This window comes from Ipomoea triloba, chromosome 5 (genome assembly GCF_003576645.1).
Source record: "Ipomoea triloba cultivar NCNSP0323 chromosome 5, ASM357664v1".
NCBI classification, from domain to species: domain Eukaryota; kingdom Viridiplantae; phylum Streptophyta; class Magnoliopsida; order Solanales; family Convolvulaceae; genus Ipomoea; species Ipomoea triloba.
Window position 1 is genome coordinate 24,958,492 of NC_044920.1, and position 24,796 is coordinate 24,983,287.

The 24,796-nt window shown below is 38.1% G+C and overlaps 3 protein-coding genes and 1 non-coding gene across 4 annotated transcripts; 2 read left to right on the forward strand and 2 right to left on the reverse strand.

Annotated features, from left to right (window-relative positions):
- Positions 1–535: 535 nt before the first annotated feature.
- On the reverse strand, positions 536–4,180 carry LOC116018792 (L-ascorbate oxidase homolog). The gene is made up of 9 exons (XM_031258790.1): positions 3,863–4,180; positions 3,604–3,772; positions 3,269–3,378; positions 2,656–2,926; positions 2,366–2,462; positions 1,930–2,275; positions 1,446–1,811; positions 1,266–1,344; positions 536–941 (listed from the first exon to the last, which is right to left on the reverse strand). The coding sequence occupies exons 2-9, from the start codon at positions 3,748–3,750 to the stop codon at positions 738–740; spliced, it is 1,620 nt and encodes a 539-aa protein (XP_031114650.1). The 5' UTR covers positions 3,751–3,772; positions 3,863–4,180; the 3' UTR covers positions 536–737.
- An 8,896-nt stretch (positions 4,181–13,076) lies between these two features.
- TRNAW-CCA lies at positions 13,077–13,148 on the forward strand. Its single transcript has one exon. It is a non-coding gene; the product is annotated as a tRNA-Trp (tRNA).
- Positions 13,149–13,520: 372 nt separating this feature from the next.
- On the reverse strand, positions 13,521–17,250 carry LOC116019898 (serine/threonine-protein kinase SAPK10-like). The gene is made up of 9 exons (XM_031260267.1): positions 16,809–17,250; positions 16,105–16,179; positions 15,912–16,013; positions 15,786–15,839; positions 15,588–15,680; positions 15,272–15,364; positions 14,734–14,838; positions 14,535–14,633; positions 13,521–14,275 (listed from the first exon to the last, which is right to left on the reverse strand). Exons 1-9 carry the CDS (start codon positions 16,983–16,985, stop codon positions 14,006–14,008), a joined length of 1,068 nt encoding a protein of 355 aa, XP_031116127.1. The 5' UTR covers positions 16,986–17,250; the 3' UTR covers positions 13,521–14,005.
- Positions 17,251–21,247: 3,997 nt separating this feature from the next.
- LOC116019060 (50S ribosomal protein L25) lies at positions 21,248–23,894 on the forward strand. Its single transcript, XM_031259136.1, has 3 exons — positions 21,248–21,715; positions 21,814–21,943; positions 23,337–23,894. The coding sequence occupies exons 1-3, from the start codon at positions 21,323–21,325 to the stop codon at positions 23,555–23,557; spliced, it is 744 nt and encodes a 247-aa protein (XP_031114996.1). The 5' UTR covers positions 21,248–21,322; the 3' UTR covers positions 23,558–23,894.
- Positions 23,895–24,796: the final 902 nt, after the last annotated feature.

The following is a 24,796-nucleotide window of genomic DNA, read 5'->3' on the forward strand; positions in this document are numbered from 1 at the left end:
AATAATAACTCCTAACAAACTACCCCCACTCAGGACTGTCGTTTGCCAATTGCCACAACCATCCCTACCTATGCGACTATGGCTAGTTGATCCATCATCCATGTATGGCGGTGCGCCACGAGGCATGTGCTGACCGACCGGGCTCTTGGCATCCCCTCCAAGTCCAAACCACATTGACCCACTAATTCTTCCCTAGCCCGTGAGCTAGTATCGATTGAGATTTTAGAATTTCTTATATATTAATTTAAAAATAAAAATTAAATAGAAACGATCAATCATCAAGAACCAGCACTATTGGGCTTATATTTGTCCAATGTTCATTTGGTCTTGCATGCCTCAAAATATTTGAACATAATTGTACTAGAGAAAATTTATACATCAAAACCAAATGTCATTTAGTCTCACTAAAATATACATAAAAATTTTATACGCCAAAACCAAATGTCATTTTAGTTTCTTCCTGAAATGGCCCTTTGAAAGTCTCAGTCCAACAATTTGAAGCCATTGCATTATATTACATTTCTTTATACTCATAAGATATAATCTCAAGGGGATCAATAATATAATGATGCTACAAAACAACAATTAGTTTTAACAACACTCAGGATTTCAGATATACAATTTGAATAAGAGGCATATATAATTCAAGCACAAAAACATTTGCTTTTTGGTATCATCATCTCTTGCAGTCAACCTTTCATGACTGGTCCAACTAACACAAAAAAAAATGACCATCTCTAATGACGCCTACCTACAGCTCTTCCACATAGCAGAGCATTATTAGGAATGTCATATTCATTGGCAAAATTCTGAATTGGATTGTAGACTCTCAGATAGAGCTGCTGTCCTAGGTACCTCCTTTCCCATATTGCAGACCTCAAATTCCACATTCCTTGGTTGTCCAAGGATACCAATATAGCACTCCAAGATTTAGGATAAACCTGCATGTGCAAGAAAGAAAAATGAAGGGGCGCGTAAATGCGCTTTCCTTTGCAAGAAAAGTAGATGGATTTTCTGGGTAACGAGGGAAACCAACAACCACTATCTGAGGTTGTGCACTGGATAAATTCCGCTTTGTGATCCTAACCAGCAAAGAATCACAAGGAGGTAAACCAACCTAGGTTGTCCATAATTGACTGGCTCAAACCAAGAAGACCAATAGGCTGTTCCAGTTGGAAGTCAAACTTGTAACCTTGTGATTACCAAGTCAACCGCCTAACCAATGCAATGCTGTTTATCTGGGGTTTTAATGTTTTATTTGTTACCTGTGTAGTGTGCCTAGTAAGTGCATCGACAAGATTGTAGCTCTCTCTACTAGCTCCGGTCCATTTTCCCAAGCCAAATCTGTGAATGTTTGCGATAGGAAGTCGTTAAGAAACAAATGCTCATCGTGACCATACCAAGAATGAGAATAGTGCAGTATAGGTATTGAGTTAATTACTTACCCTACAACCCAGAAATCATAGCCATCAAGGTGCCAAGACTGCATGGTGTCCTCGTCGTTTTGGAATACAATTTCGATGAACTGGTGAAGAGAAGTGGGGAGCACAGCTGTGGCTAGGGAAGGTGTACCATCGGAAGGAGAGCTCTGAATTGCAGTAAGACTAAAGACTCCGGTGATGTTGAAGTAATCAGCAAGCTTGAGAGGGGTGTCGGGATCAATATGGGACACTCGGTTGACAGCATATCTCTGCTTTCCCCCGATTATCGGTGCTGAATTGGCCAGCACAATCGTCATTGATGGAGTAATTTTTCCATAGTGGAAAGACCCCTGAGGGTTAGGCCTAGCAGCATTTGCAGTCAAATTCCACCTTCAACAACAGATACATTTCGATATTATGCCATCGCAAAGTATAAGCACTTCAAGCTACAACTACGCTCATTATCCAAGATATATGCTAGTAAGGCGATATTGTGACTAATGGTTACCTGAATGTTCTGGCTTGCACTATAGACCAGTCAAATTGACCGGCTGGAGCATCGGGTATTGGCCCAGAAACAGGTGAGACGGAGTTTATGTAGTGTAGCACTGAAGTGGAGTTTAGAACATTTCCAGTGAACCTTGTAGATGCAATGATCAAATAGTCCTTTGGCGGCTGGTCCAAAGTGACGAGCACAGATACAGATTGACCCACGTGCACATCAAGCGTATCATACATATTCTGGACAACATGGGATCCTTCAACCTCAACTAGCTTCATTTTGTGGCCTTGAATTCTGAAGTTAATGGATGTTGACAATCCCACATTTGAAATTCTGAACATGTAGGTATTACCTGGATAGTAAACACGATTATTGTCAAAAGCATATTTCTCCGGGGGGGGAAATACTGAGATGTTTCATGTACTGAGAGAGTGAGAGTAACCTTGATTCACACTGAAGCTAGACTGACTCTGGCCATTTATAAGAAGGGCATCAGGGAAGGGCAGAGATTTTCCCGAATCTAATATTTGTTGTAAAGCCTGTTAAGCAACAAACAAAAATCGTTCATGTTTATGCAGCCGAAAATCAATTTGAGCGTGTTAGGAGGGATTATCCTAATTCCTAATGCCTAAGGATGTCAAAATCGGACTGAATATGTTACACTATGTAATATAATTGTTGCATTGTAAGTCATCTTCTTATATAATCAAATGAAACATGCGCCATACTCACCGTGTGACTAGTCTTGTACCAATCACCAACAAGTAAACTGAAATCTCCAGCAGGTTTCGGATAGGGAACTGGAATGACTGATCTTGCATAAACATTAAGCGCTCCAAACCCTCCCGCGGCTTTTTGCATGAAAGTTGACGGGAAGTATGTATAGCTTCCAATCTGATCTTTCGTTTGAAACTTGTATGTGTAGTTTGTATTTGGCGGGATAGGGCAATTAGTCCCGAAAACTCCATCTTGCCACGAGTTCTTCCTCTGCTTGATCCCATTCCTAAACATCGAAAATGGACCTCCAATTAGACTTGACCCTTTATAAATTTACAACTATAGTTTCTTTAGACAGCTTAATTAACACAAAAGCTACAAAATGGCTACCCCTATACTTTAAAAGTCATCACAACTTCACATTTAGGAGTACATTTCCCTCACTTGCACAAAAGATACATGACAAGATGCCATTGACAAGAATATTTACAACACATAGTACAATTGCATGTTACACTACAAGAAATTCAAGAAACTTTAGGGAAAATGCAGGCTTGATATCAGAGATTCAGAATATACTCTTGAAATATATACAGTATAAAGAGAGGGCATGGCATTTATGATTTACCATGTCAAGAGAAGTGGCTGGTCCAACTTATTGATGAGGTTGAGGATTACATTGTCATTTGTCACAAGATCCAATCTTGGACCAGGAAATTGACCATTGATGAGAATCACCTGCAAGTAAACACAATATTTTGTTTAATGACAATGAAATAAATAAATTAGCCTAGGTTGTCAATAATTTACTGGCTCAAACCAAGAAGGCTACTACTATCGAACTTTCAACAACCTAACTAACTTGGCCGGGTTCCAAGAAACACAATCTTGATTTACCCAAATCCACAACCAAAAATGCAAGCATTCAGCTCTAAAACAATACTGGGAATAAGCAATGCCAACCTGTTGAGGAACACCAAGAGGAGAAGCAGTTCCATAAGTGGCAGTCCAAGTGAAATACTTGTAATCATCCTCCCCTTTCACCATAGATGAGAAGCTCCACAAAACCAAGACTGCAAAAACCAAACACCTCAACCCCATTTTCCCCATTTCTGTTTCTTAAACCCCAAACCTGCAAACCCATTACAATTTTATCAGATTTCACACTAGCAGATCAAGAAAATCCAAGAAATGCATTGTCAAATCGGAAAACAAAACTCACCCCGCTTGAATCACACTATCTGGTTGTTGCAATCTAAGCTACAAAATTGGAAAGAATGAGTAGAAATGTGAAATGTGAAATGTGAAATGTGGGTACTAATTAGCTCTGTTTCTTGAGCTCCTATATCAGAGTGTCAGATCCCAACAAACCCTCCATAAATATATATATATATTGACTGGGCTTGAAAAGGAGCAGAGATGGACTCTTGGACCCAACATTTCAAACGCCAACTTCAATATTCCGTATTCGCCGGGCTTTATGCGTTTTCGCGCAATTATTGAGAAACCCTTTTTGTTTTTTCTTTTTGAATAACACCCAAAAGAAAGAAGAGCAGGTAGAGCTGAAAGATAAAAACTCCATTAATCCCGGCGTCCACCACACTAATAGCGGAATACCAACTTTCATGGTGTTGTCTTTATCCTTTACATCATTTAATTATAGAATACATTTGTTGAGATAAACGAGATTAAGAGATCAAGAATAGAAAGCAAGGATGAAAATGAAAAAGAAGTAAAGTTTACATTGTTACGTTGATATCTTTTATTAATTGTGATAATTAAACATATGTGACGGTAATAATGTGTTACCGGTATATTATTTGTAAATTATATAATTTGCCAGTGACAGGGTAATTGGGTACCTGACCCGGAACCGTTGACCAAGACAGTTGCCGTTCAAACTACCCAAGACACCTCACTCCTCAGCATCAATGTGCAACGGTCCAACTCCTCAGCATTGATGGCCAACGTTCAGCTCCTCAGCCTTGATGACAGACGTTCAGCTCCTCAACATTCAACACCTCAGGTATTGATGTCCAACGGTCAACTCCTCATCAATGAAAGGAATAAAAAGACTCACAACCACATGGTGGGGGACCTCTGACAACACTTCTTACTAGTGAATACATACCGAATTCTCTTGTACACTGAGCATTACGCTCAATATTGTATTCAAACATTCAAACATTACTCAAATAATATACCGGTAAACACATTATTACCGTCATTGGTGCTTTCATTGAGAGCCGAGATCAGATCTCAGGCTAAAATCACAAAATCAAAAAACCACACGGTTGATCTCATCACTATCAATGGCATCTGGATCCAGCAGCTCGCATACACCTAGTCAGGTGAACAAGGGTCTCCCCTCGGGTGATCTTCGTGAGCAGCTCAACAGTAACCGTGGAGGTGACCTTCGCAGCCAACTCAACAACAATAACCGCAGAGAAGGTGACCTCCTTACCCAACTCAAAAACAACCATGGTGGTGGCCGCACTAGCCAACTCAACAACAACCATGGTGGTGGCGGTACTCCCCTCCCAGCAACTGCTGCTCCCGCCCAGGTGGTGGACCTTCAGGCAGCAGCGCAGTTCATCCAACAGGCGGCGGCGACGGTGGCCCAACTAGTCGTAGGAATGCAAGGCCAGATCTTACTGCCACCACCCCCTTTGGAGGAAGAAGTGCAATCTCCGAGGCAAAACAGAACTCAACGACAGGAAGGTGGAACTCAACCAGTTTCCAGATCTGTTCGAGAACGACCGGCGGCTTCTAGATCTATTCGAGATCGGCTGGGGGTGCAAGGATCCTCCAATAGAGGTCCCCGTGCCCAAGCAGGAAAGGCAGTAACCAAACGACCATCCGGAGAAAGGATGGGCGAATCTGGTGGATTGGCTCCGCGTCACTCCACAAGACACAAAACACCACAAGAAGGCCTGGTGGAAAGACTCCAAAGGCAGATAGATGATTTGGAAAAGAAAGTAGACGCAAGAGAACACTCACCAGAACCTGAAGTAAGAATGGCTGCTCCATTCTCTCCTGACATAATGGAAGTTCCTCTTCCAAAAGACTTTCGACTACCCACCATCAAGGCCTACACTGGCACTTCGGATCCACGTACCCATATGACAAGATACAAGGCAGCCATGGTCATGATTGGGGCAAGCGATGCCATCATGTGCAGAGCATTCTTGTCCACTTTGGACGGAACGGCTCAGGATTGGTTTAACACAATCCCGGACGGATCAATTCAAACTTTTGCAGAGCTATCCAAAAGTTTCTTGTCCTATTTCTCAGGAAGTATACAACATAAGAAACCATTCTCACATCTCGGCGGGGTAAAGCAGGATAAGGGGGAAAGCCTGCGAGACTTCTTAAGCAAATGGAAAAAAGAAGTCAACAGCGTATATGACTTCGACTCGAAGGCAGCAATTCTCACCTTCATCCAAGCACTGAGGTCAGGCGATTTCCACAAACTACTGAACACCCACCACCCACGCTCTTATGAGGAACTCATGAGAACGGCCAACCGGTACGCAGACGCAGAGGAGGCTGACAGGAGAAAAAAGGATGATGAGGAAGGACGAAAGAGTGGGCGACCTGATAAAGTTGGTCCGCCCAGCTAGGCACCACGACCAAACCAACCACCCTCAACGAAGGGAAGAGATGAGCGACCTCGTCTCGCCTCACCGCGGCACTTAACACCGCTTACTCACCCGATTAGCGTGATTCTAAGTCACGCTGAGGAAATGGGAATGGTGCATTTTCCCTCAGAGTGTATGGCAGTTTCTACGGGCGAGGACCAAACTAAGTACTGTCGGTTCCACCGGCAGGTTGGACATGATACTAACGAGTGTCATACTTTAAAAGGACAAATAGAGGAACTGGTGCAGAGAGGATATTTTACCCAATTCGTTGAGTATCCGGGACAGTACCAGCATCAACAAAGCCTACCCGACAATGTGTGGCGAAAGGAAGAAGATCCTGAGCCTTTAGCTTCCAACACCAAGAGGAGGAGGTGCGACCTGGGCGAGGAAGCAAGAAACAGTGAGCTAGAGGAAAAGTCCGCGCAACGCAAAAAACATGTAATTCGCTGATGGCCCGTCAAAAAACACTCCGACTTGGCCGAGGTCAGTCCTCGGCCAATCTTGCGCTCAAAAAAAAAAAATATCAGTCCTCGGCCAAGTTTTCGATTAAGTTTGGCCGAGGTCAGTCCTCGTCAAAAATTAAAAAAAAAAACAAAAAAACAAAAAAACAAAACAAAACAAAACAATAATAATAATATAATTGGCCGAGGTCAGCCCTCGGCCAACACTTGGTCGAGGCCCGACCTCGACCAACACTTGGTTTGAAGTCGGCCACCTCATCAAGTGGCGCTGCTCCTCAAGCGGGTGTCACCTCATCAAACTGGTGTCACCTCATCAAGTGGCGTTGCTCCTCACGCAACGTCACCTCATCAAGTGGGTGTCACCTCATCAAGTGGCGCTGCTCCTCAAGCAGCGTCACCTCATCAAGTAGCGCTGCTCCTCAAGTAGCGTCATCTCATCAAGTGACGCTGCTCTTCAAGCGGGTGTCACCTCATCAAGGGGTGTCACCTCATCAAGCTGGTGTCACCTCATCAAGCGGGCGTCACCTCATCAAGATCAAGCGGGTGTCACCTCATCAAGTAGCGCTGCTCCTCAAGCAGCGTCATCTCATCAAGTGACGCTGCTCTTCAAGCGGGTGTCACCTTATCAAGCGGGTGTCACCTCATCAAACTGGTGTCACCTCATCAAGCGGGTGTCACCTCATCAAGCTGGTGCGTCACCTCATCAAGCGGGTGTCACCTCATCAAGTGGCGCTGCTCCTCACGCAGCGTCACCTCACCAAGCTGGTGTCACATCATCAAGTGGCGCTGCTCCTCAAGCAGCGTCACCTCATCAAGCTGGTGCGTCACCTCATCAAGTGGTATCACCTCCTCAAGTGGCGTCACCTCCACGAGCAGTGCCACCACCTCGAACAGCATCACCACCTCGAACAGCGTCACCACCTCGAGCAGCGTCACCTGCTCGAGCAGAGTCACCACCTCAAGCAGCGTCACCTCATCAAGTGGCGCTGCTCCTCAAGTGCTTTTGCTTCCTCCACTTGTGCATCCGCCTCCTGCACTTGTGCACTCGCATCCTCTACTGGTGCATCCGTCTCCTCAAATGCGTCTATCGCCTCCACTTGTACATCTGCCTCCTTCACTTGTGCGTTCACCTCCATAAGCAAAAGGACTCAGTAGTTGGTCATGGTCTGCCCTGATCAATTTGGTTAAAAAACAAAAAACAAAATAATAATAAAAAATCTAAGCTCTAATCCCTTAGGGCCGGCACGAGATCCAATCTCGCTAGCTACCTAACGGGAGAGTGTTTTTCTGAGCCCAGCCAAGGGCTTGGATTCAAAAAACACCACACTCTAATCCCTTAAGGCCAGCACGAGATCTGATCTCGCTAGCTACCTGACGGGAGAGTTGACCTCGGAGGGTGTTTTCTGGGTAAAGCTTAACGCTTTGCTACGAAAACACCACACTCTAGTCCCTTAGGGCCGGCACGAGATCCGATCACGCTAGCTACCTAACGGGAGAGCTGACCTTTGACCGAACCTACGAATGGTCGAAGTGAACTCATGCAAGAGCCCTGAGCAAAAAAAAAAAAAAAACGCGCACCGTGACTTCGGCCCAACACCGAGGCACGGTCACGGACCGTGACCACGGCGCTGGCCGAGATCACGTACCGTGACTTCGGCACTGGCCGAAGTCACGCTACGGCGTGACCTCGGCCTAGCGCCGAGGTCACGCACCGTGACTTCGGGCGCTGGCGTGACCTCGGCACTGGCCGAAGTCACAGTTGTGTGACTTCGGCGCTGGCCGAGGTCACGCCCGTGACCTCGGTACTGGCCGAAGTCACATCGCCGCGTGACTTCGGCCCAGCGCCGAGGTCATGTGACCTCGGCCCCGTGCCGAAGTCACAGTTGTGTGACCCGACACGGTACCGAGGTGAGGATGCGTAAAAAAAAAAATAAAATTGAACATACCGAAATTTCAGCACAAGTGATTGGCTGATACTCCCTAACTACCTCCGCCATTCTCGCTAGCTAGGGAGTGGGGGGCTGGTGACAGGGTAATTGGGTACCCGACCCGGAACCGTTGACCAAGACAGTTGCTGTTCAAACTACCCAAGACACCTCACTCCTCAGCATCAATGTGCAACGGTCCAACTCCTCAGCATTGATGGCCAACGTTCAGCTCCTCAGCCTTGATGACAGACGTTCAGCTCCTCAGCATTCAACACCTCAGATATTGATGTCCAACGGTCAACTCCTCATCAATGAAAGGAATAAAAAGACTCACAACCACATGGTGGGGGGACCTCTGACAACACTTCTTACTAGTGAATACATACCGAATTCTCTTGTACACTGAGCATTACGCTCAATATTGTATTCAAATATTCAAATATTACTCAAATAATATACCGGTAAACACATTATTACCGTCAGACAGTATTATTTCAATTAATTCATGATAAATTTAATTAATTTACAAATAATTAAGGAATATAAAGAGTACATTCTTAATTAGTTGTGAATAATCAATAATCATTGGCAATAAAAATGAAGCTTTAATTATAAAATGCATGGGGCACTTGGAATCTTTAAGTACAAGGAAGATTACATGCACAAATATAATTATAATGGAAGTAATCATAAGTATATGCCATATAGACTGCAGACATATATGCCCATGCCAATTATTCGTTATTTATTAATTATTTAATTGGATGAGGTAATTAAAGTAAATAAAAATCCAGTGGCTAAAAAAGTCAATAAAATTATGGGGAGCCATGTGATGTGTTGGTTGGTAAGTGTGGGAGTCTTTACACCGAAATTGTGGATGGTTAGCTACCCAAATTAGTCACCGACGAGTGGAATATTCCAAACTTCTAATCCAAGATAGGATTAGACAATTAATTAATGTTATTGTATGTTTTTTTTTCTTCAAAGGTTTCTTCTGTTGCATACTAAAATTTCAGTACGTAACATTGATGTTTATTTCATTTTTCTAATTTTTTGTTTTTTTTTTTCAATTTGTCATTTCTTCGATCTTCCATAATTATTTCTTAAACTCAATTTTTTAGAATTATAAATACATATAATTCAAACGATAGAAAGTCGGAGACGACAATCAAAGAGAAAGCTGAAGATGGTTACTAGAGCAAAAGTCAAGGACTATGAATAGGAAAAAGTTGAAAGCGGTGACGGGTAGAACTTCAATTATTCAAAGCGTGGCTAAGTTAATTGTGTCCCCCTACACACCAAAACTAATTATGTTCATGTCGAGTAAGACCTTAAAGGACGATTAAGGTAGTTGTGTTATCCTCACATACTTATACTAATCATATTTAATTATGTCACATACTCGCATAGGACCTCGAAGGGTGACTAAGATACCTGCAATATTCTCCAAGTTCAAACACGTGAGATTAGACTTCTGATTAAACTGGAAGAGATTCACGTCATATCATCGATACTCATAGGTATTTTTTTTTCTTCTTAATTGAAATATAATATGCTAAGGCATCATATTATGATTCTTCAATGTATACTCATGGAAAATAATATCATGAATAATTGCTAATGTGATTCGGTGATTATGTGTTCTTAGAGTATACGCATTTATTGATGTTTTGTTTTATTAGTTGGGTTATTATACATTTTGTTCTACACGTAAAACTTGCAAATAAAACAATCACGTACTCTATGGTTTTGGCCCTATTGCGACCCAATAAAAGTAATGCAACAAATGAAGATCAGACAAGTATAGTGCCCAAATACCCAATGAATATCTAAAATATTTTAACAAACATTAGTATAAGATTGTACATTAGTACTATGATTTCTATATCCACTATGCTCCAAGCACCAAAACGTGCAGTGTTGCGGCTAATAACTTGGGTAGCACAAGAAATCGCCATGAGTTATTCATATATTCGTTGTCACATCATAATCTTGTTTATATATAGACTATGATTTAAATAGAAATAACTAATTAATGATGTCGATCTCTGACCTTAGTATATAATATCCTTCTGGAGAAGTATATAATACCCTTTGTTTTCAAAAAAGTATATAATACCCTTTAGTATACCCTTTGGAGTTGGGGATTCAACCTTTTGGGAGAAGAAGTATATAATACTCTTTGATATAAAATTTTAAAAGTCACGAGTTTAATTATTGTCAATATTTTTTTTATCGAACACAATGCACAAAGTGTTATATGGTTTACAAACTATTACACAATAGATATATTGTGGTTTATGAACTATTACACAGGAGATAAGTTTATCCCATGCAAATTAAACTCTCTTAGTCGACTTTTACTTATTAATAAAAAAAAAAAAACAAACATATTTTCATGAGTCACAGTCCTGACAACCTAGTTTCATCTTCGATTGTCTTTATCTTTGTCTGGATCAACATTTGTTTGTCCTCAGGACGAAGTTTATGATTTAAGTAGAAATCATAATTGATAAGACATATATGCAGCAAATTATAGTTTCTGATTAATAAATGAGCATTTACAGATAGATTAGAATATTTCTATAACTTACTCTGTAAAAGATGATTGAGTGAGTGAAACATGATTCTAGTACTAGAAGGTTACGAATTCAATTCCAGTAAACATTCTTTCGGTCGAACTCGTCACACATGATCTTTATAGTCCAATTTATCTCTCTTTTATTTGATTTGCAAGATATTATTACACAAAAACATAATTTATCTGTACATATTTACAAGTAATAACTACGAATTTAATAGAAAACTACTGTAACTTGAACAAAACGTCAAATGTTCATCATGATTTATATATGTATCATTGTGAATAATTATAATAAGTGGGTATATATAGTGTTGCAACATGGCTACCGACGCTGCGGCATCATTGCATGCATGCGCTTCTATATGTTTTTGCATCTTCTCTTTAGACCACTGGGAATTGAATGGGTTTTTTTAGTGTTATAATTTAATAATTGGACCAACCAGCAAGTATATAGCCACCTGTCTATGTAATTATGTAATATTAATCTTGTGTCATCATGTTGTATCACTATATAGTTTAATTAAGTTAAGAATGATACTAATTAGCCAAGTTGATTAAACAATTAGCTTGATAATTCAATCAAGTTTAACCCTTCGTGAGAGTTGTTTATTGGTATTCTTAATTGAATCGATCAGCTATGACATTTTTAGTTTGAACTAATCAGCTATCGACAACCTAGACTAGTTTTATGGAATATGATTGGGCAATTTGAATTATAATCATCTGTTCTAAGAGTCCAATTGTGTGGCAAATTTTCTTGCAAAGGAGTTTATTATAAAACACGATCGAGGGACAACAGATGATGAGATATGTCCATGAGGAGCTTTGTTTGATTTTGAGGGAAGATACTATGGAGACCACAACGGTTCGCAAGATCTCGGGTGGTTGCTAGTAGGGGTGAGAGAAAAATGGGACCGACCGGAAAATCGATGACCGGAAATTGAACCACCCGAATATTTCGGTTTTTGGTTATTAAGGTCAAAAAAAATTTTGTTATTTCGGTTTTTCGGTTGGTTATCGATTTTTCAAGAGAAAATCGAAAGCCAACCGAAAAACCAAAGATTTATCCAAAGAAAAAAAAAAATCTAACCTCATCCCATTTACATTTTGCAAGCTCACACTCTATCACATTAATTTTAATGAGTTGTTAGATTGCACCGTATTTATTAACCATATAATGTATAAATATAGTCCATTTGTATCTCACTATCTCACTAATTAAACTACTATTGTACTAGAGGACACTAATTGTAATTAATTATAAATACTAAGATATTATTTGTTTTCCTTAATAATTTAGTCCATTAAACACTATGCAATTTAGGTAAGTACATAGGAGGCTACCACCCATAAATAAGACAGCACTGCATTCAAAGTGCTGCAAAACCTTACAACCTAGCCCAAGAGGTGCCAAAAAAATAAGAAAAAACAAAGTAGATGTCTAAGGTCCTATATCTGATGCATGAGAGACACTTAGTGGTTAAGGTAAATTACTAAAATTAGTAATATGTTACATTGCCCATCGATTAGACAGCACTGCACTATTAAATAAATAAAATAAATTTAACTATTTTACCTATAAAAAAAAACGATTATATTTAATCGACCAAAAACGTTCAGTTATATCAATTATGAAAGTTAATTGATCGGTTATGAAAGTTCAATTTTAAAATTTTAATTATTAACTAAAAACTAACCGATTCTCACTCCAAATTGCTAGGTTGCCTCTTGCCCTTCTTGGGACATATAAGCACTCCACTCATTTCCAAGAAACAAACTTTTGTTATAACATGTTATACTTACTAAGCTATCACATAGTGGATCCGTGGCGCAATGGTAGCGCGTCTGACTCCAGATCAGAAGGTTGCGTGTTCGATTCACGTCGGGTTCAATTCCCTTGATCCGTTTTCATTTTTGCCCTGTGATTAATGTGTCCACTCTCTAGTCAAAGTCCAATTGACAAAGGGCTTTGGAAGGTGTTAAAGTTTGAAGCTTTTGTGATTGCCGTTCAAAACATTCCTGTCTCTTGTTCTTTTATTGTGGAGAATTGATTTGAATCGGAACAATTGAAGTGCTCATTGTTTCTAACACATTTCACATCCCCGTTTTGAATTCTTCAAATGTGGTTTTCATCATAACCTTGAGGCATTAGTTTTCCTTTCTCCAATTTCTCTGATTTTATTTATCTATTTTCTCCGATTAATAACCGCATCCTAGGTCACAAAAACATACGCACAGAAGAGCAAGACATTACACAGCAAGCAAGAAAGAAAGGGAACTGAATTAAGCAATACATATGAAAAAGGTATTGCATCACAAGCTAAGACAGACACAAGTGCAGTTTATACGTCCATATACAATGCCAGCAGCCTTTCAACATAAACACAACAACAACAACAACAACAACAACAACAACAAGGTAGACCTACAGACCAAGACCATCAATAATAAACTCAGTACATATATGATGTATACAAGCTATAGAAATTTAACAAACCACTGCAACCTAGTTATTCTTTCAACAACATCTCTCTATAATGCAGACTAACCAGTAGTTTTTTTTTTGTTTTTTTTTTTCCGACAACAGGCAAAAGCTGCATGGTGCCCCTACTAATCTGGCATGCAATGACGGATGATTAATCGAAAACAAAGATGAGAACTCCCAAAATGTGGTTGGCAATAGACACGACATTGGAATTTCTTGTCTCAATCTTCACATGGCCAAGCTTGCGCTTCGTTCTTCCTTGATCACATTGCATACACAATCTCCCCGCTGCTGTCAACATCAAGATCAGGATCGGAATCTAAGTCATCCATGTCATCATCCATCAGTTCTAGGTTATACAGACCAGCTGGGGGTATGGTTGCCTCAGAGACTATTTGCATGATAGTATCTATGCTCTGCATTGGCTGGTCAGGCTCCTCAAACTGGGTGCTCATCATATTGTCATCCATCAGGTCGGCAGGGAGGTTCTTTAGAAACCAAGCATGATTTTTGATTTCTGGCATAGTGATTCTCTGTCACAAAACACATTGACGATTCATAAAGTCTTAACCAGATAACAAATATGTAGTACTACTTATCATAACTAGTAGAGCTGATAACACGTAGCAACAGCCAAAAAATTAAAGCATAATGATAAACAATATAGTCAAGATAGAAAAACTTAACTGCAAGTCCCAGTACAAAATCAACAAAAAAGCAATAAAACTATAACCTTCTTCTCAAGACAACTGCTTTAGAGAATGTATCAAATTTCTTTAGAATATCACAAACCTGTGCAGGATCTCCAACAAATATCCTTGAGATTAGATGGCGACATTCCTCAGATATTTGAATGTTCTCTGGAATTGAATACTGAACACTCAGGATTCTCTGTTGAGCACAAATAGAGATAACCAGATTAGCATTATGTAAGACAATATCATGGAATATGTAAGCAGTAAATATAAGAGTTTAATCAATTACTCCGTACATTTATTGTCCTCCTAAAATCCTTTGGCTCATCAGGGTCCTCAAAGGGATATGCACCCACCAACATGACATACAATGTTACACCGCATGACCATACATCTGCAACCTGCAACAGTATGTTAGGTCTGCATTCAGTCTCTTCAAGGTCAGAAAGTGGTCTAAGAAACTTTGCAATGAGAGGTCATAAATAAAGACATGCAGAAATAACAAAAAGTGCATAAACAAAGAAACAAGTATGCACATTACTCATACTTAACATCATAAGCTGCTAATGGATCTCTAGTTCTCTACACTAGATTCCGCAACAATTTAGATAACCAAACACAAAGAAAGTCTAAAGTCTCCTTGTCCAACGTACTTTAAAAGTAAAAGAATTTATAACCAATACCTTTCATATGTGGAATATATAGTCCCGTACTTAACATGCTAATTAAATAGTCAAAATGTCAAATGCATAATGCAGAAGGCATCTTGATATCTTCAAAAGTGGGGATAAATTATGCAAGATAATAATCTGCAACAGTATTAGGAATGCCTACCTTGCCATCATATTCTTGCCTTAACAGCACTTCAGGAGCAATGTACGCTGGAGTTCCCACTGTTGATTTGGGTTGTGAATGCAGCAAAGATGACTGTCAAACGCAGCAATAATCAGAAAATTACAAAGCCAGTGCAACTTGAAGGGATCATGCCCACATATGTATACACACTAGTAACGAAGAAAATGAGAGGGAACTCATGGAAGTTGTTAAAAAGATCACATTTTCACTATCTTCTACTTCCAGTGAAGGGCTGTGCGCTTAGTACTTCCTATGTGTCATTGACTTTAATTAAGAACTAACTATGAGAAAGTACCTTAGAATAGCCAAAATCACATATCTTCAAACGAGGAGCAGCACTTCCATCAAGCAATGTGTTCTCCAGCTTTAGATCCCGATGACATACTTGCTTCATCAACATAAACATCACGAGAAATGAATAAACAAAAAATCAAAACATTACATCTACCGACAAAATATAAGACTTTTGGTGGGGACCAGAAAAATAAATTACCATAGAGTGGCAGTAGCTGACTCCAGATATAAGTTGTTGGAAAAAGAAGCGAGCCTGTGACAAGAATTACAATGAGCACATAAAATTCCTCATAAAGAAAATGATATGCTAGTAACAGATCAGAACCTCATCCTCGTTAAACCGCCCTGCATTGCAGATTCGCTCAAAAAGCTCGCCACCAGATGCATATTCCATAACAATAGCCAGATGAGTTGGCGTTAGAATCACCTAAAGCAAAATTTTTAGACAGATGAATCACTCCTATGCCACATAGGACACATTAAAATACAAAAAGGCGAAAGGGGATATAGCAAGAAACCTCTCTGAATCTGACAATGTTAGGATGCCTCAGGGACCTGTGATTTATGATCTCTCGCTGAACATTTTCATCTATCTGCAATCAAAAGCCTCAGAGCACTCAATTTCACACACAAACAAAATCACTCTAGGTATTAACTTAATCCTAGATAATGGCAAAAACACAGACATTTCAGTCTATATCATCACAGCTCTAATGCAGCAACAGGAACAAATGTGGGAGCTCAGAGCCACCAGTCAACTACTCAACTCAATCAGGGAAATGATTGTATAAATTGCTGGAAACAGGGAATAGCTATAAATTAAAGAGACAACACTAACACCATGCTGCTAAACCTACAGAGAGATATACAGCTAAAGATACTATAAGTCACCGTAAATGTAGCATTCATATGCCGAGCTCCATTAATTCTGACTAAACTTGCATGATTCCATTAGAACGGACCATAAAATTTTATTTCCGGTCGCAGCAAATTCATATTCATCGCCAATTACAAATTCGCATAGAGAGAAACCGGAAAACAAAAATCTCAAAGCAAAACCATATTTAGCTAATATGGAACAACAATTATAGTAATCTTAACACTTGGCATAACAAGCGAAACTTGTCAAAAACTACCGATTCCCTAATTACGCCAAACCGCAACAATTGCGCGTCAAACAGAAGTACAGCATATAACAAAACTAGTCTCACAGGAGTCTAACCTTATCTCCTCTCTCGATATACTTCACCGCAACCAGCTCCTTCGTCTGCTTATCCCTCATGAGCCGGGCGATGCCGAAATTACCCGACCCGATATCCTTCACGAAATCGTAGCGGTCACTGTCGTGCATGATCGGCATATCCAAACCCGGCCCCGCCGCCATCCCGACCCGATCCATTTTCCGCTCAGCTTCTCAGGCCGTAACCGATACTAAACCCAACAAAAACCAAATTCACATCCCACGAGTCAAACGTCGCCGCCGCCGATCGTGAAAAACCGCCGGTTGACTAACGATGGAGGGAGAAGTACGGTATTATTATGACGGATTTGCCCTCGAACCAGTAAAGCATTCAGTGAACGGAGATGGAGTTAGAGACGGAAGGCGGTTGCATATCTGTACTTTCAAGTTTCTTTTTTTTTCTTTTTTTCTTTTTTTAATTTTAATAATTTTGGAGGAGAAGATATTTTTGTATGGCTTGGTCGGCTATAAAATAATATCTTTTTGGGTTTAATTTTTGAATTATTTTATTTGTGTGTGTGGGAACAGTGGATTGGGGAAGATAGAAGACAGGAGAAGTGAAGTTGACGAGGCGACGCTGCGCTGGAGTAGGTAAGGATAATGTAACGGTGTCGTTTTCCGAAGCCGACTGGGCGTTTCTTACCGTAATGCCGAAATTGCCCCTGGTTTGGATAATTGTTTGGCGTGATTCACGATACCAAGGCAAGGAAAGCATATTCGTTTTCGGGAAAGACGACAACCTCATGTGTAAATTTATGGCCAATTATTGTATCTCATTCCCTATTTACCCACCCCAAAAGCCATATTCTTAGCTACCATATACAATATCAGTTAAGAGCAAATTAAGAACATTCATATCACTTAGGCACTATTTGGTAAATAATTAACTTATCAACCAATTTTGATCTATTTAGCTATTATTAATTATTTGACTTGATTAAAAAATTAATTTAAGTGCTTGATTAATAAGTTTTTTTTTTAACTCTAAAATACTAAATTTCAAAAGACTACCGAAAGCAACATTTTCAATTAGCCTTTTGAGAGAAAAAAATTATAACAAATAGCTATCAGCTAATTTACCAAACACTTTTTTATGATCAGTTAATATTATCAATTAATTATACCTTATAGCAATTTACCAAACAGGACCTTAGAAATTTTGCACAATTTTTTAGGTGATATATAAGAAAGATAAAATAGAAGAGAAAAAAGAAAAGTAAAAACAAAAACAAAAACAAAAAAACAAAAAAAGGAATTGATCATTGAAAACTTTAGAATAGCAAGTCACTCTAAAGCGCCCTAGCGGACGCATGGGAAACAAACGCCTACCATTTTTTTTTTTTAATTTCTGACAAATATTTTGTTCTTGCAAGAGTAAACTTTCACAAAAAAAATTCATTCCACATTAGTTGCTTTTACACCAAATCATATTTTTTCTACCAAAAATCAAATAAAAATCACTACTATAGATGCTCTAAGTTTGTCAAACTACTAACATAGACAGTTGGTCATAGGGATAAAGTTTGAGAACAATGACCCGAGATTGAGCCTCACTCGCGACAGTGTGGAGTAACCTCTTAAAGTGAGAGGGGAATTACCATGATTTACATCTTATCAGATGCTCTGTCGGCCCAGGACATGGGGCCCTTAGAGTTGGGAATTCAACCTTTTGTAAACAACAATTAAGTTTGTCATACTGTTTGCTTGATAATTATAAATTATACTAGTTTTATACGCGCATTGCGCGAATGGATTAATGCCCAATGTTTGTATTTAAATAAATATTTGAAAGTATATCAATGCAAGATTATATAGGAGAAGTTTATACATGGGTAATTGAATGTCGAATTTTTTTATTTAAATATCTAACTCAAAGTATATGAATCCAAGATAATATAGAAAATTCATTATAATTATTACTAAAATAAATGTTTGCAACCTTGTAAAATCGATAGTCTAAATATTTGGTCTAAAAATGATAGTCTAAATAAATACTACTTTTAATTTGAATTTTTCTAAATGTTCTTAATTCTCTTTTGAGTAACGTTGTCATTATCTTCATCTTTACTATTTGTTCTCTTCCTTTTTGTTGGTAGTGTGTTATTTGCAATTCGGTTATTGTTGGTAGCATAGATGACAACGTCATGCAATGAGATTATGATATAGGAGCTATGGACTTTCCTTTAGGTGTTCTGATTGGGGTTCATTTGATTCAACTATTATTGTTGAATGAGTTATTGTGAATAAAGAAATCCCTAGTTTAAGAAAAAAGATTAAATAAATTAATAAAAATTTGAAAATTAAAAATATTATGTATTCCAAGGATACTAAAAGGTAGTTTCTCGCTTCAATTTGCTGGGTGATGTGTTATTTGAGTACTTTCATTGTCAACAAATCCCCCAAGTAGTTAATATGATTGGTTTCAAACTATTCTTTTTTATTTTTTTCATGGTATTAAATGGTTTCAAACTATTCTTTTTTATTTTTTTCATGGTATTAAAAAAATTCAAACTATTCTTTTTTATTTTTTTCATGGTATTAAAAAAATACATATGATTCTTTTTTATTTTTTTCATGGTATTAAAAAAATACATATGTATCATTTTTTTTTTTTTCATGGTATTAAAAAAATACATATGTATCATTTTTTGGTTTTTCATGGTATTAAAAAAATACATATGTATCATTTTTTGGTGTAACTACTAATTTATTTAATTGAATAAGAGTAAAATAGAGTGATTCCGCTTCAATTTGTTGGGTTATTATTGTAAAATAGAGTGATTCCGCTTCAATTTGTTGGGTTATTATTTGAGTATAGAGTGATTCCGCTTCAATTTGTTGGGTTATTATTTGAGTATTCTCGTCAACCAATCCCCAAGTAGTTAATATAATTAGCTTCAAATTATTTTTTAAAAAAAATTTCATAGTATTAATAAAATACTTGGAAACTAAATATATAACATTATTTTGTACTATAACTTTGATATTTAATTACAAGATATTGTAAAAATAAGATAATAGACAATGTAATGAATATCAATTGATAAATTTGAATGTAAAGAATCATTGCATGAGAAAAAAATAAAGACAATATAACTAATGAAATTATTTCTCTTATTTAAGTTAATTTTTTGATAATGAATAATTTTTTCAAATAAAGGTATTGTAGACACATAATTCTAAATTAAAGAAATACATATGTATCATTTTTTGTTGTAGCTACTAATTTATTTAATTTAATAAGAGTAAAATAGAGTGAGAAACTTAATTATGTCAAATTTGATTGAGATGAGTTTCGAACCTAAGACCTTTCTTATAGAAATTAATGGGTAAGTTAAAAGTTAACGGAGAAGAGAATATTTAACGGAAAACTTAACAGATAATCATAAAAGTAAGGTTAAATTAGGTAATCTCTATTAATAATATTAATCTGAATTATCTTAATCATTTATTTGATTAAATAATTCATTTGAATTATCCATTTGATTAAATAATTTGACCGCCATTTTTTCTACCCATTTTAGGCATAACTCTCTTTGGCTCTTATTAGTATAGTAGAAATTCAATTTTTAATGACAACGATTTATTATTATTATTATTATTATTTTAATTTGAGACAATCTATAATAATTTATCTCCTCATAATTTACTGTCAGCTAAAATCACAAAATAAAGTTTATTAAATGCACATTATTGGATTTTGTCACTCAAAAAAAGGTAAATTCTTCATTCCTAGTCATACACATTGATCCAATATGATTATAAAGAGGTATATAAACCAACGACCTCTTAGATTAGATGAAAGGATATTGGTGTCTTCAATGAAAGGAGTACGATCTAACACATCCCTAATATCCCTAATAATAACAATAATGACATGATTTACTTGTACATCAGAAAGATTTTATATAACAAATGACTATAAAGTATTAATAAAAACTGAACTTATAACTTTTAACTATGAAAATAATGTTCCAAAAACATTTCGGTCACCATTGCATGTTATTCGTTACATGGATTGTGAGCTTAGCTTTTTCCATACAAAATTAACATTTATTTTGTTTACCGTGCCGGTTGTTATAATGTAGACCATGGTATGAAAATGACGTTGTTTTCTTTTAACTTAAAGAAATTGCAGTCGTTAAATTTTACAAGATCTCGTAATTTGGTGTGTTCAAAATAAAAATAAAACTGCAATATATATAAAATTAAATTAAATAACATGTCTCACCGTTTTGAACTATAGTTCATAGTACTACGTGGACCACGGTCCACAGTAAAATTTGCGACAGAGTGGTCCACTACTTGATCTTTAATGGGATATTGATTGATTTGAAGCCCATAAACAGAAGCCCGACTGCTACAAAGGGCCACATTTAAACCCAAAAACACCAAACTATCGGGTCTCGGCCCAGAAAGCTTAAACCCTGGGACTCTGGAAGTGACAGACAGGACTGAACCCTTTCACCGAGCCAGCTTGATTTTCTCCGGACAACATGACGAAGTGGTGGCGCACGGTAGCGGCTGCCGGCACCGGCTTAAGAAGCGCGACGGAGGCGCCGAGCCGACGATCATATTTCACAATTCAGGCTATCCCAAGGGAGGTAACTGGGAACAGAGTTTCCGCTAGGGATCGAGCCCAGGGCCGTATCCCCGCCGTCGTCTTCTCGCAGAGCTACGTCCAAACAAAACCTAGCGATCCGACTTCCATCGCCGCGACGGCCTCCGTCTCCCGGAAACGCCTCCTCACGACCGAGAGAAAGCAGATTAAGACCATTCTCAACTCCGTAGATTCCCCTTTCTTCTGCTCCACAACATTTCCGTTCCAGATCCGGGCCGGCTCGGGTTCATCGACTTTACTTGAATCCGGGAAAGTACTGCCCATTAAGGCAAGTGATACTCGTATTTTCACGAGCAATGTATATCATTAGTTGATGCGTTTTATGGATTTCTCTCTCATTTGAGTCATTTCTTTCCCGCAATGTAGATTCACAGAGATAAAGAGACTGGGAAGATATTGAATTTGGTGTTTGTATGGGCTGAAGATGGATCGAAATTGAAGGTGGATATCCCTATTGTTTTTAAAGGAGAAGACGTCTGCCCTGGTGTCAACAAAGGTTTGTCTTTTGCTATTCTTCTTAATGCAATTCCTTGTTTAGTTTTACTTATCTGTATTCTTCTTAGTTTTCCTGCACTATAGCAATAAGATGATAATGAATCATTCATAAATGCACCAGCTTTTTTCCATGAGCTGAGCGAACTGGTTTATACTCCATTTTAAATATGTGCGCCCCTTGAACTGCTTATCTTCACTGTATTTTGCATTTCAAAATATGGAGTATGTGTTTTATAAGGAACCCTATCTTGATTGATTTTGTTTGTTAGATACTTAGATATAGTACTCCATGACTAGCTGATACTGAAGCTTTCATGGGATGCATCATAATGACCCACTCGTGAGATAACAATACAAGTATTGATCATAACTCATAAGTGAAATTCTTAATTTTGAGGCATACGAAGTAGGAATAAAGCAATTTTCATAAGATTGAAAGACTTGGATGAGTTTTTTTTAGGAACTGACTAAACAAATGATCCATTCCTCTTTTCATAAAGCTCAGGCGCTCAGCCTAGGAAAGTGCCTATTTTCGAAGGCATTTTGAATTTCTATATTAGAAATGTCTGGAAAATTTCAGGGCCATAAAGATGGAATATAGTACTCCATGACTAGATATCCACTCTAATATTCTGTAATTTCCAAAAATATAGACATGGTGGTCTAAAAAGAACAAAGCCTCTTGCAAAACTAATCAAAATTGTGAATTTTAACTTGATTCCATCCAACCACTGGCACCCTTTGCCTCCAGAGTTCAAGCTTTTCTCTTCATCCTGTCTACCTGACCTACCCTAACACCACAAGTCCACAACCACCCCCCTCCCCACAGACCCCACCCACCCAGAAGAAAAATAAACAAATGAACAAAAATGAAAGTTTTATCTGAATTTTAAAATCCTGTAGGAACTAACTTGAGTAACTTAATGTGTTCCTTATTTTTGTGATTATTGAAAATTCATGATAGGATTGGCATAAGTTAGTCTAATTGTGGTTTTGGTGTCTTGAAGTCATTTAGCTTTTGAGGAGAAATCGGAGATCATTTTTATTTCATTATAGTGATTATACTGTCAAAATTTTGGATCTGTAGATTAACACACACACACACACACACACACACACATATTCCTAAACTTATCCTGTTGAGAAACACATCTATATGTCTCTTCAGTTGAGATCTTGAATTTGGTATTGCTTTTGTTATTTCCCCCTAGCAATTTCCTGTGACTCCTTTTTGTGTGGTTTGCTACCAGGGTATTGGTTAACTAGAACTGGAAAATAGTAAATGAGTGTAGGGATGTGAATTTACATTGATGCCTATAATTGTGCAAATGTTCAACTCCCGCACACTACACAATGTGACTGCTGGCTTTTGTTTTTCCTTTGGGTGAAAACAGGAGGTCGTCTAAACAAGGCAAGGACTAGTCTCAGGTTTTTATGCCCTGCCGAGAAAATCCCTCAAAAGATTGAGGTGGACGTGAGCAATCTAGATATTGGGGACAAAGTGTTGATGCATGACCTCGATATCGACCAAGGGCTGAAACTTCTGAGCAAGTACCCCGAGATGCCTGTGTGCAACATTCGAGCTACACATTTTGACAAGTCTGAAACTGCGTAGAATGATCCTATGGCAAAGTAGTGGCACTGAAATCCACTAGACCTTTTATGCTCAGTAGGATAAGGTGCTTGTTCCAAAAGAAATCTGAATCTTTTCCTAGTTTTGTCAGGTGGACATAATAAAATTCTGTTCTATGTACTTCTATGTTGTGTTTCACAAAAAGAAATGTTATACCCCAAATGTTTGAATCCTTGTGTTCATATAGAGAGTAAATGAAGTTCTTGTCAGCATTTAAGCACCATTGACCCATTGCCGTGCAAGGTAAGGTCAAGAGACAGGTCTGAAACCTCCATCGCAGAAATTAAGGCAGGATTCAATAAAAAGAATGTTGTGGAAAGTTGAGCATTTGATGGGCATTTATATAAATATTATTGATTTTCTTGCCCCATATATCACTCTATGCTACTATGCCACCTACCGCCAATAGTAAGAAATTGTTTGTGCCCCAAATTTAAGTGCATATTTTCCGTTGTTTGTGCCATAAAAGCTTATGAAAGAGTAAATATTGAGATGTGTTTTAGCGATTTTAACTGATTTTCCGTTTAATTTGCACACAATGCTGTTCTGAATTAAATTAGTCGGTCACCGACAAAACACTATTTTGAATTAATTAGTTACTTATAGATACTATTCTGGATTGAATTAGTCAACCAATTGAGCTATCCTCGGTGGACCCACCCCGAATAATATAGTGCCATCACGTGAGTCACAACTCAATGCATATTAAAACCCATTCTCATCTCCCCCTTCCGGTCATCCCCACTTTTGGTTGGTCCATAAAATCTCTCCATCTCAGTACCATTTGCCAAGACAGAAAAACAAAGATGGATCCTCCACAAGTTCAGTCCATAGACACCTCCACCGCTAAAAACTTCCCTCCACTACAAGATGAACAAGACAAAACCATCGATGACTGGTAAGTGGTAACCTTACTTCTACTTTTTTTTTTATTTTTTTATTTTTTTTTTTTTTTTTAACAAAATTATGAGACATGGTTACTAGTCAGGGGTTTGTGTTTCTCTTACGTTTGATTGTTGTCTGTGGTGCAGCTGTTCTTGCTTTTACGATTGCATGGGTAGCTGTTTGCAGTCTCTCTTCTGCTCTGACTGCTGTGATTGACAACGCCCAAGAGAGTTTTAGGAGATGATTTATTGTTCTTTTGGTTGTCTTCTCTGTTCAGTCTTCTTTTCAATACTTTTTTTTTTTTTTTTTTTTTTTTTTTTTTTTTTTTTTTTTTTT

What these genes read in the sequence shown, in the direction of transcription:
- LOC116018792 (XM_031258790.1), bottom strand. Translation starts at nt 3,750, where the DNA reads ATGGGGAAAATGGGGTTGAGGTGTTTGGTTTTTGCAGTCTTGGTTTTG. An exon ending in CAGCCACTTCTCTTGACATG is followed by an intron (nt 2,927 to 3,268) that starts GTAAATCATAAA and finishes TTCGATGTTTAG; the next exon opens with GAATGGGATCAAGCAGAGGA. An exon ending in TAGCTTCAGTGTGAATCAAG is followed by an intron (nt 2,276 to 2,365) that starts GTTACTCTCACT and finishes TTTACTATCCAG; the next exon opens with GTAATACCTACATGTTCAGA.
- LOC116019898 (XM_031260267.1), bottom strand. Translation starts at nt 16,985, where the DNA reads ATGGATCGGGTCGGGATGGCGGCGGGGCCGGGTTTGGATATGCCGATC. An exon ending in GGCGGTTTAACGAGGATGAG is followed by an intron (nt 15,840 to 15,911) that starts GTTCTGATCTGT and finishes TTCTTGTCACAG; the next exon opens with GCTCGCTTCTTTTTCCAACA. An exon ending in TCAGCTACTGCCACTCTATG is followed by an intron (nt 15,681 to 15,785) that starts GTAATTTATTTT and finishes ATGTTGATGAAG; the next exon opens with CAAGTATGTCATCGGGATCT.
- LOC116019060 (XM_031259136.1), top strand. Translation starts at nt 21,323, where the DNA reads ATGACGAAGTGGTGGCGCACGGTAGCGGCTGCCGGCACCGGCTTAAGA. An exon ending in GGAAAGTACTGCCCATTAAG is followed by an intron (nt 21,716 to 21,813) that starts GCAAGTGATACT and finishes CCCGCAATGTAG; the next exon opens with ATTCACAGAGATAAAGAGAC. An exon ending in CTGCCCTGGTGTCAACAAAG is followed by an intron (nt 21,944 to 23,336) that starts GTTTGTCTTTTG and finishes GGGTGAAAACAG; the next exon opens with GAGGTCGTCTAAACAAGGCA.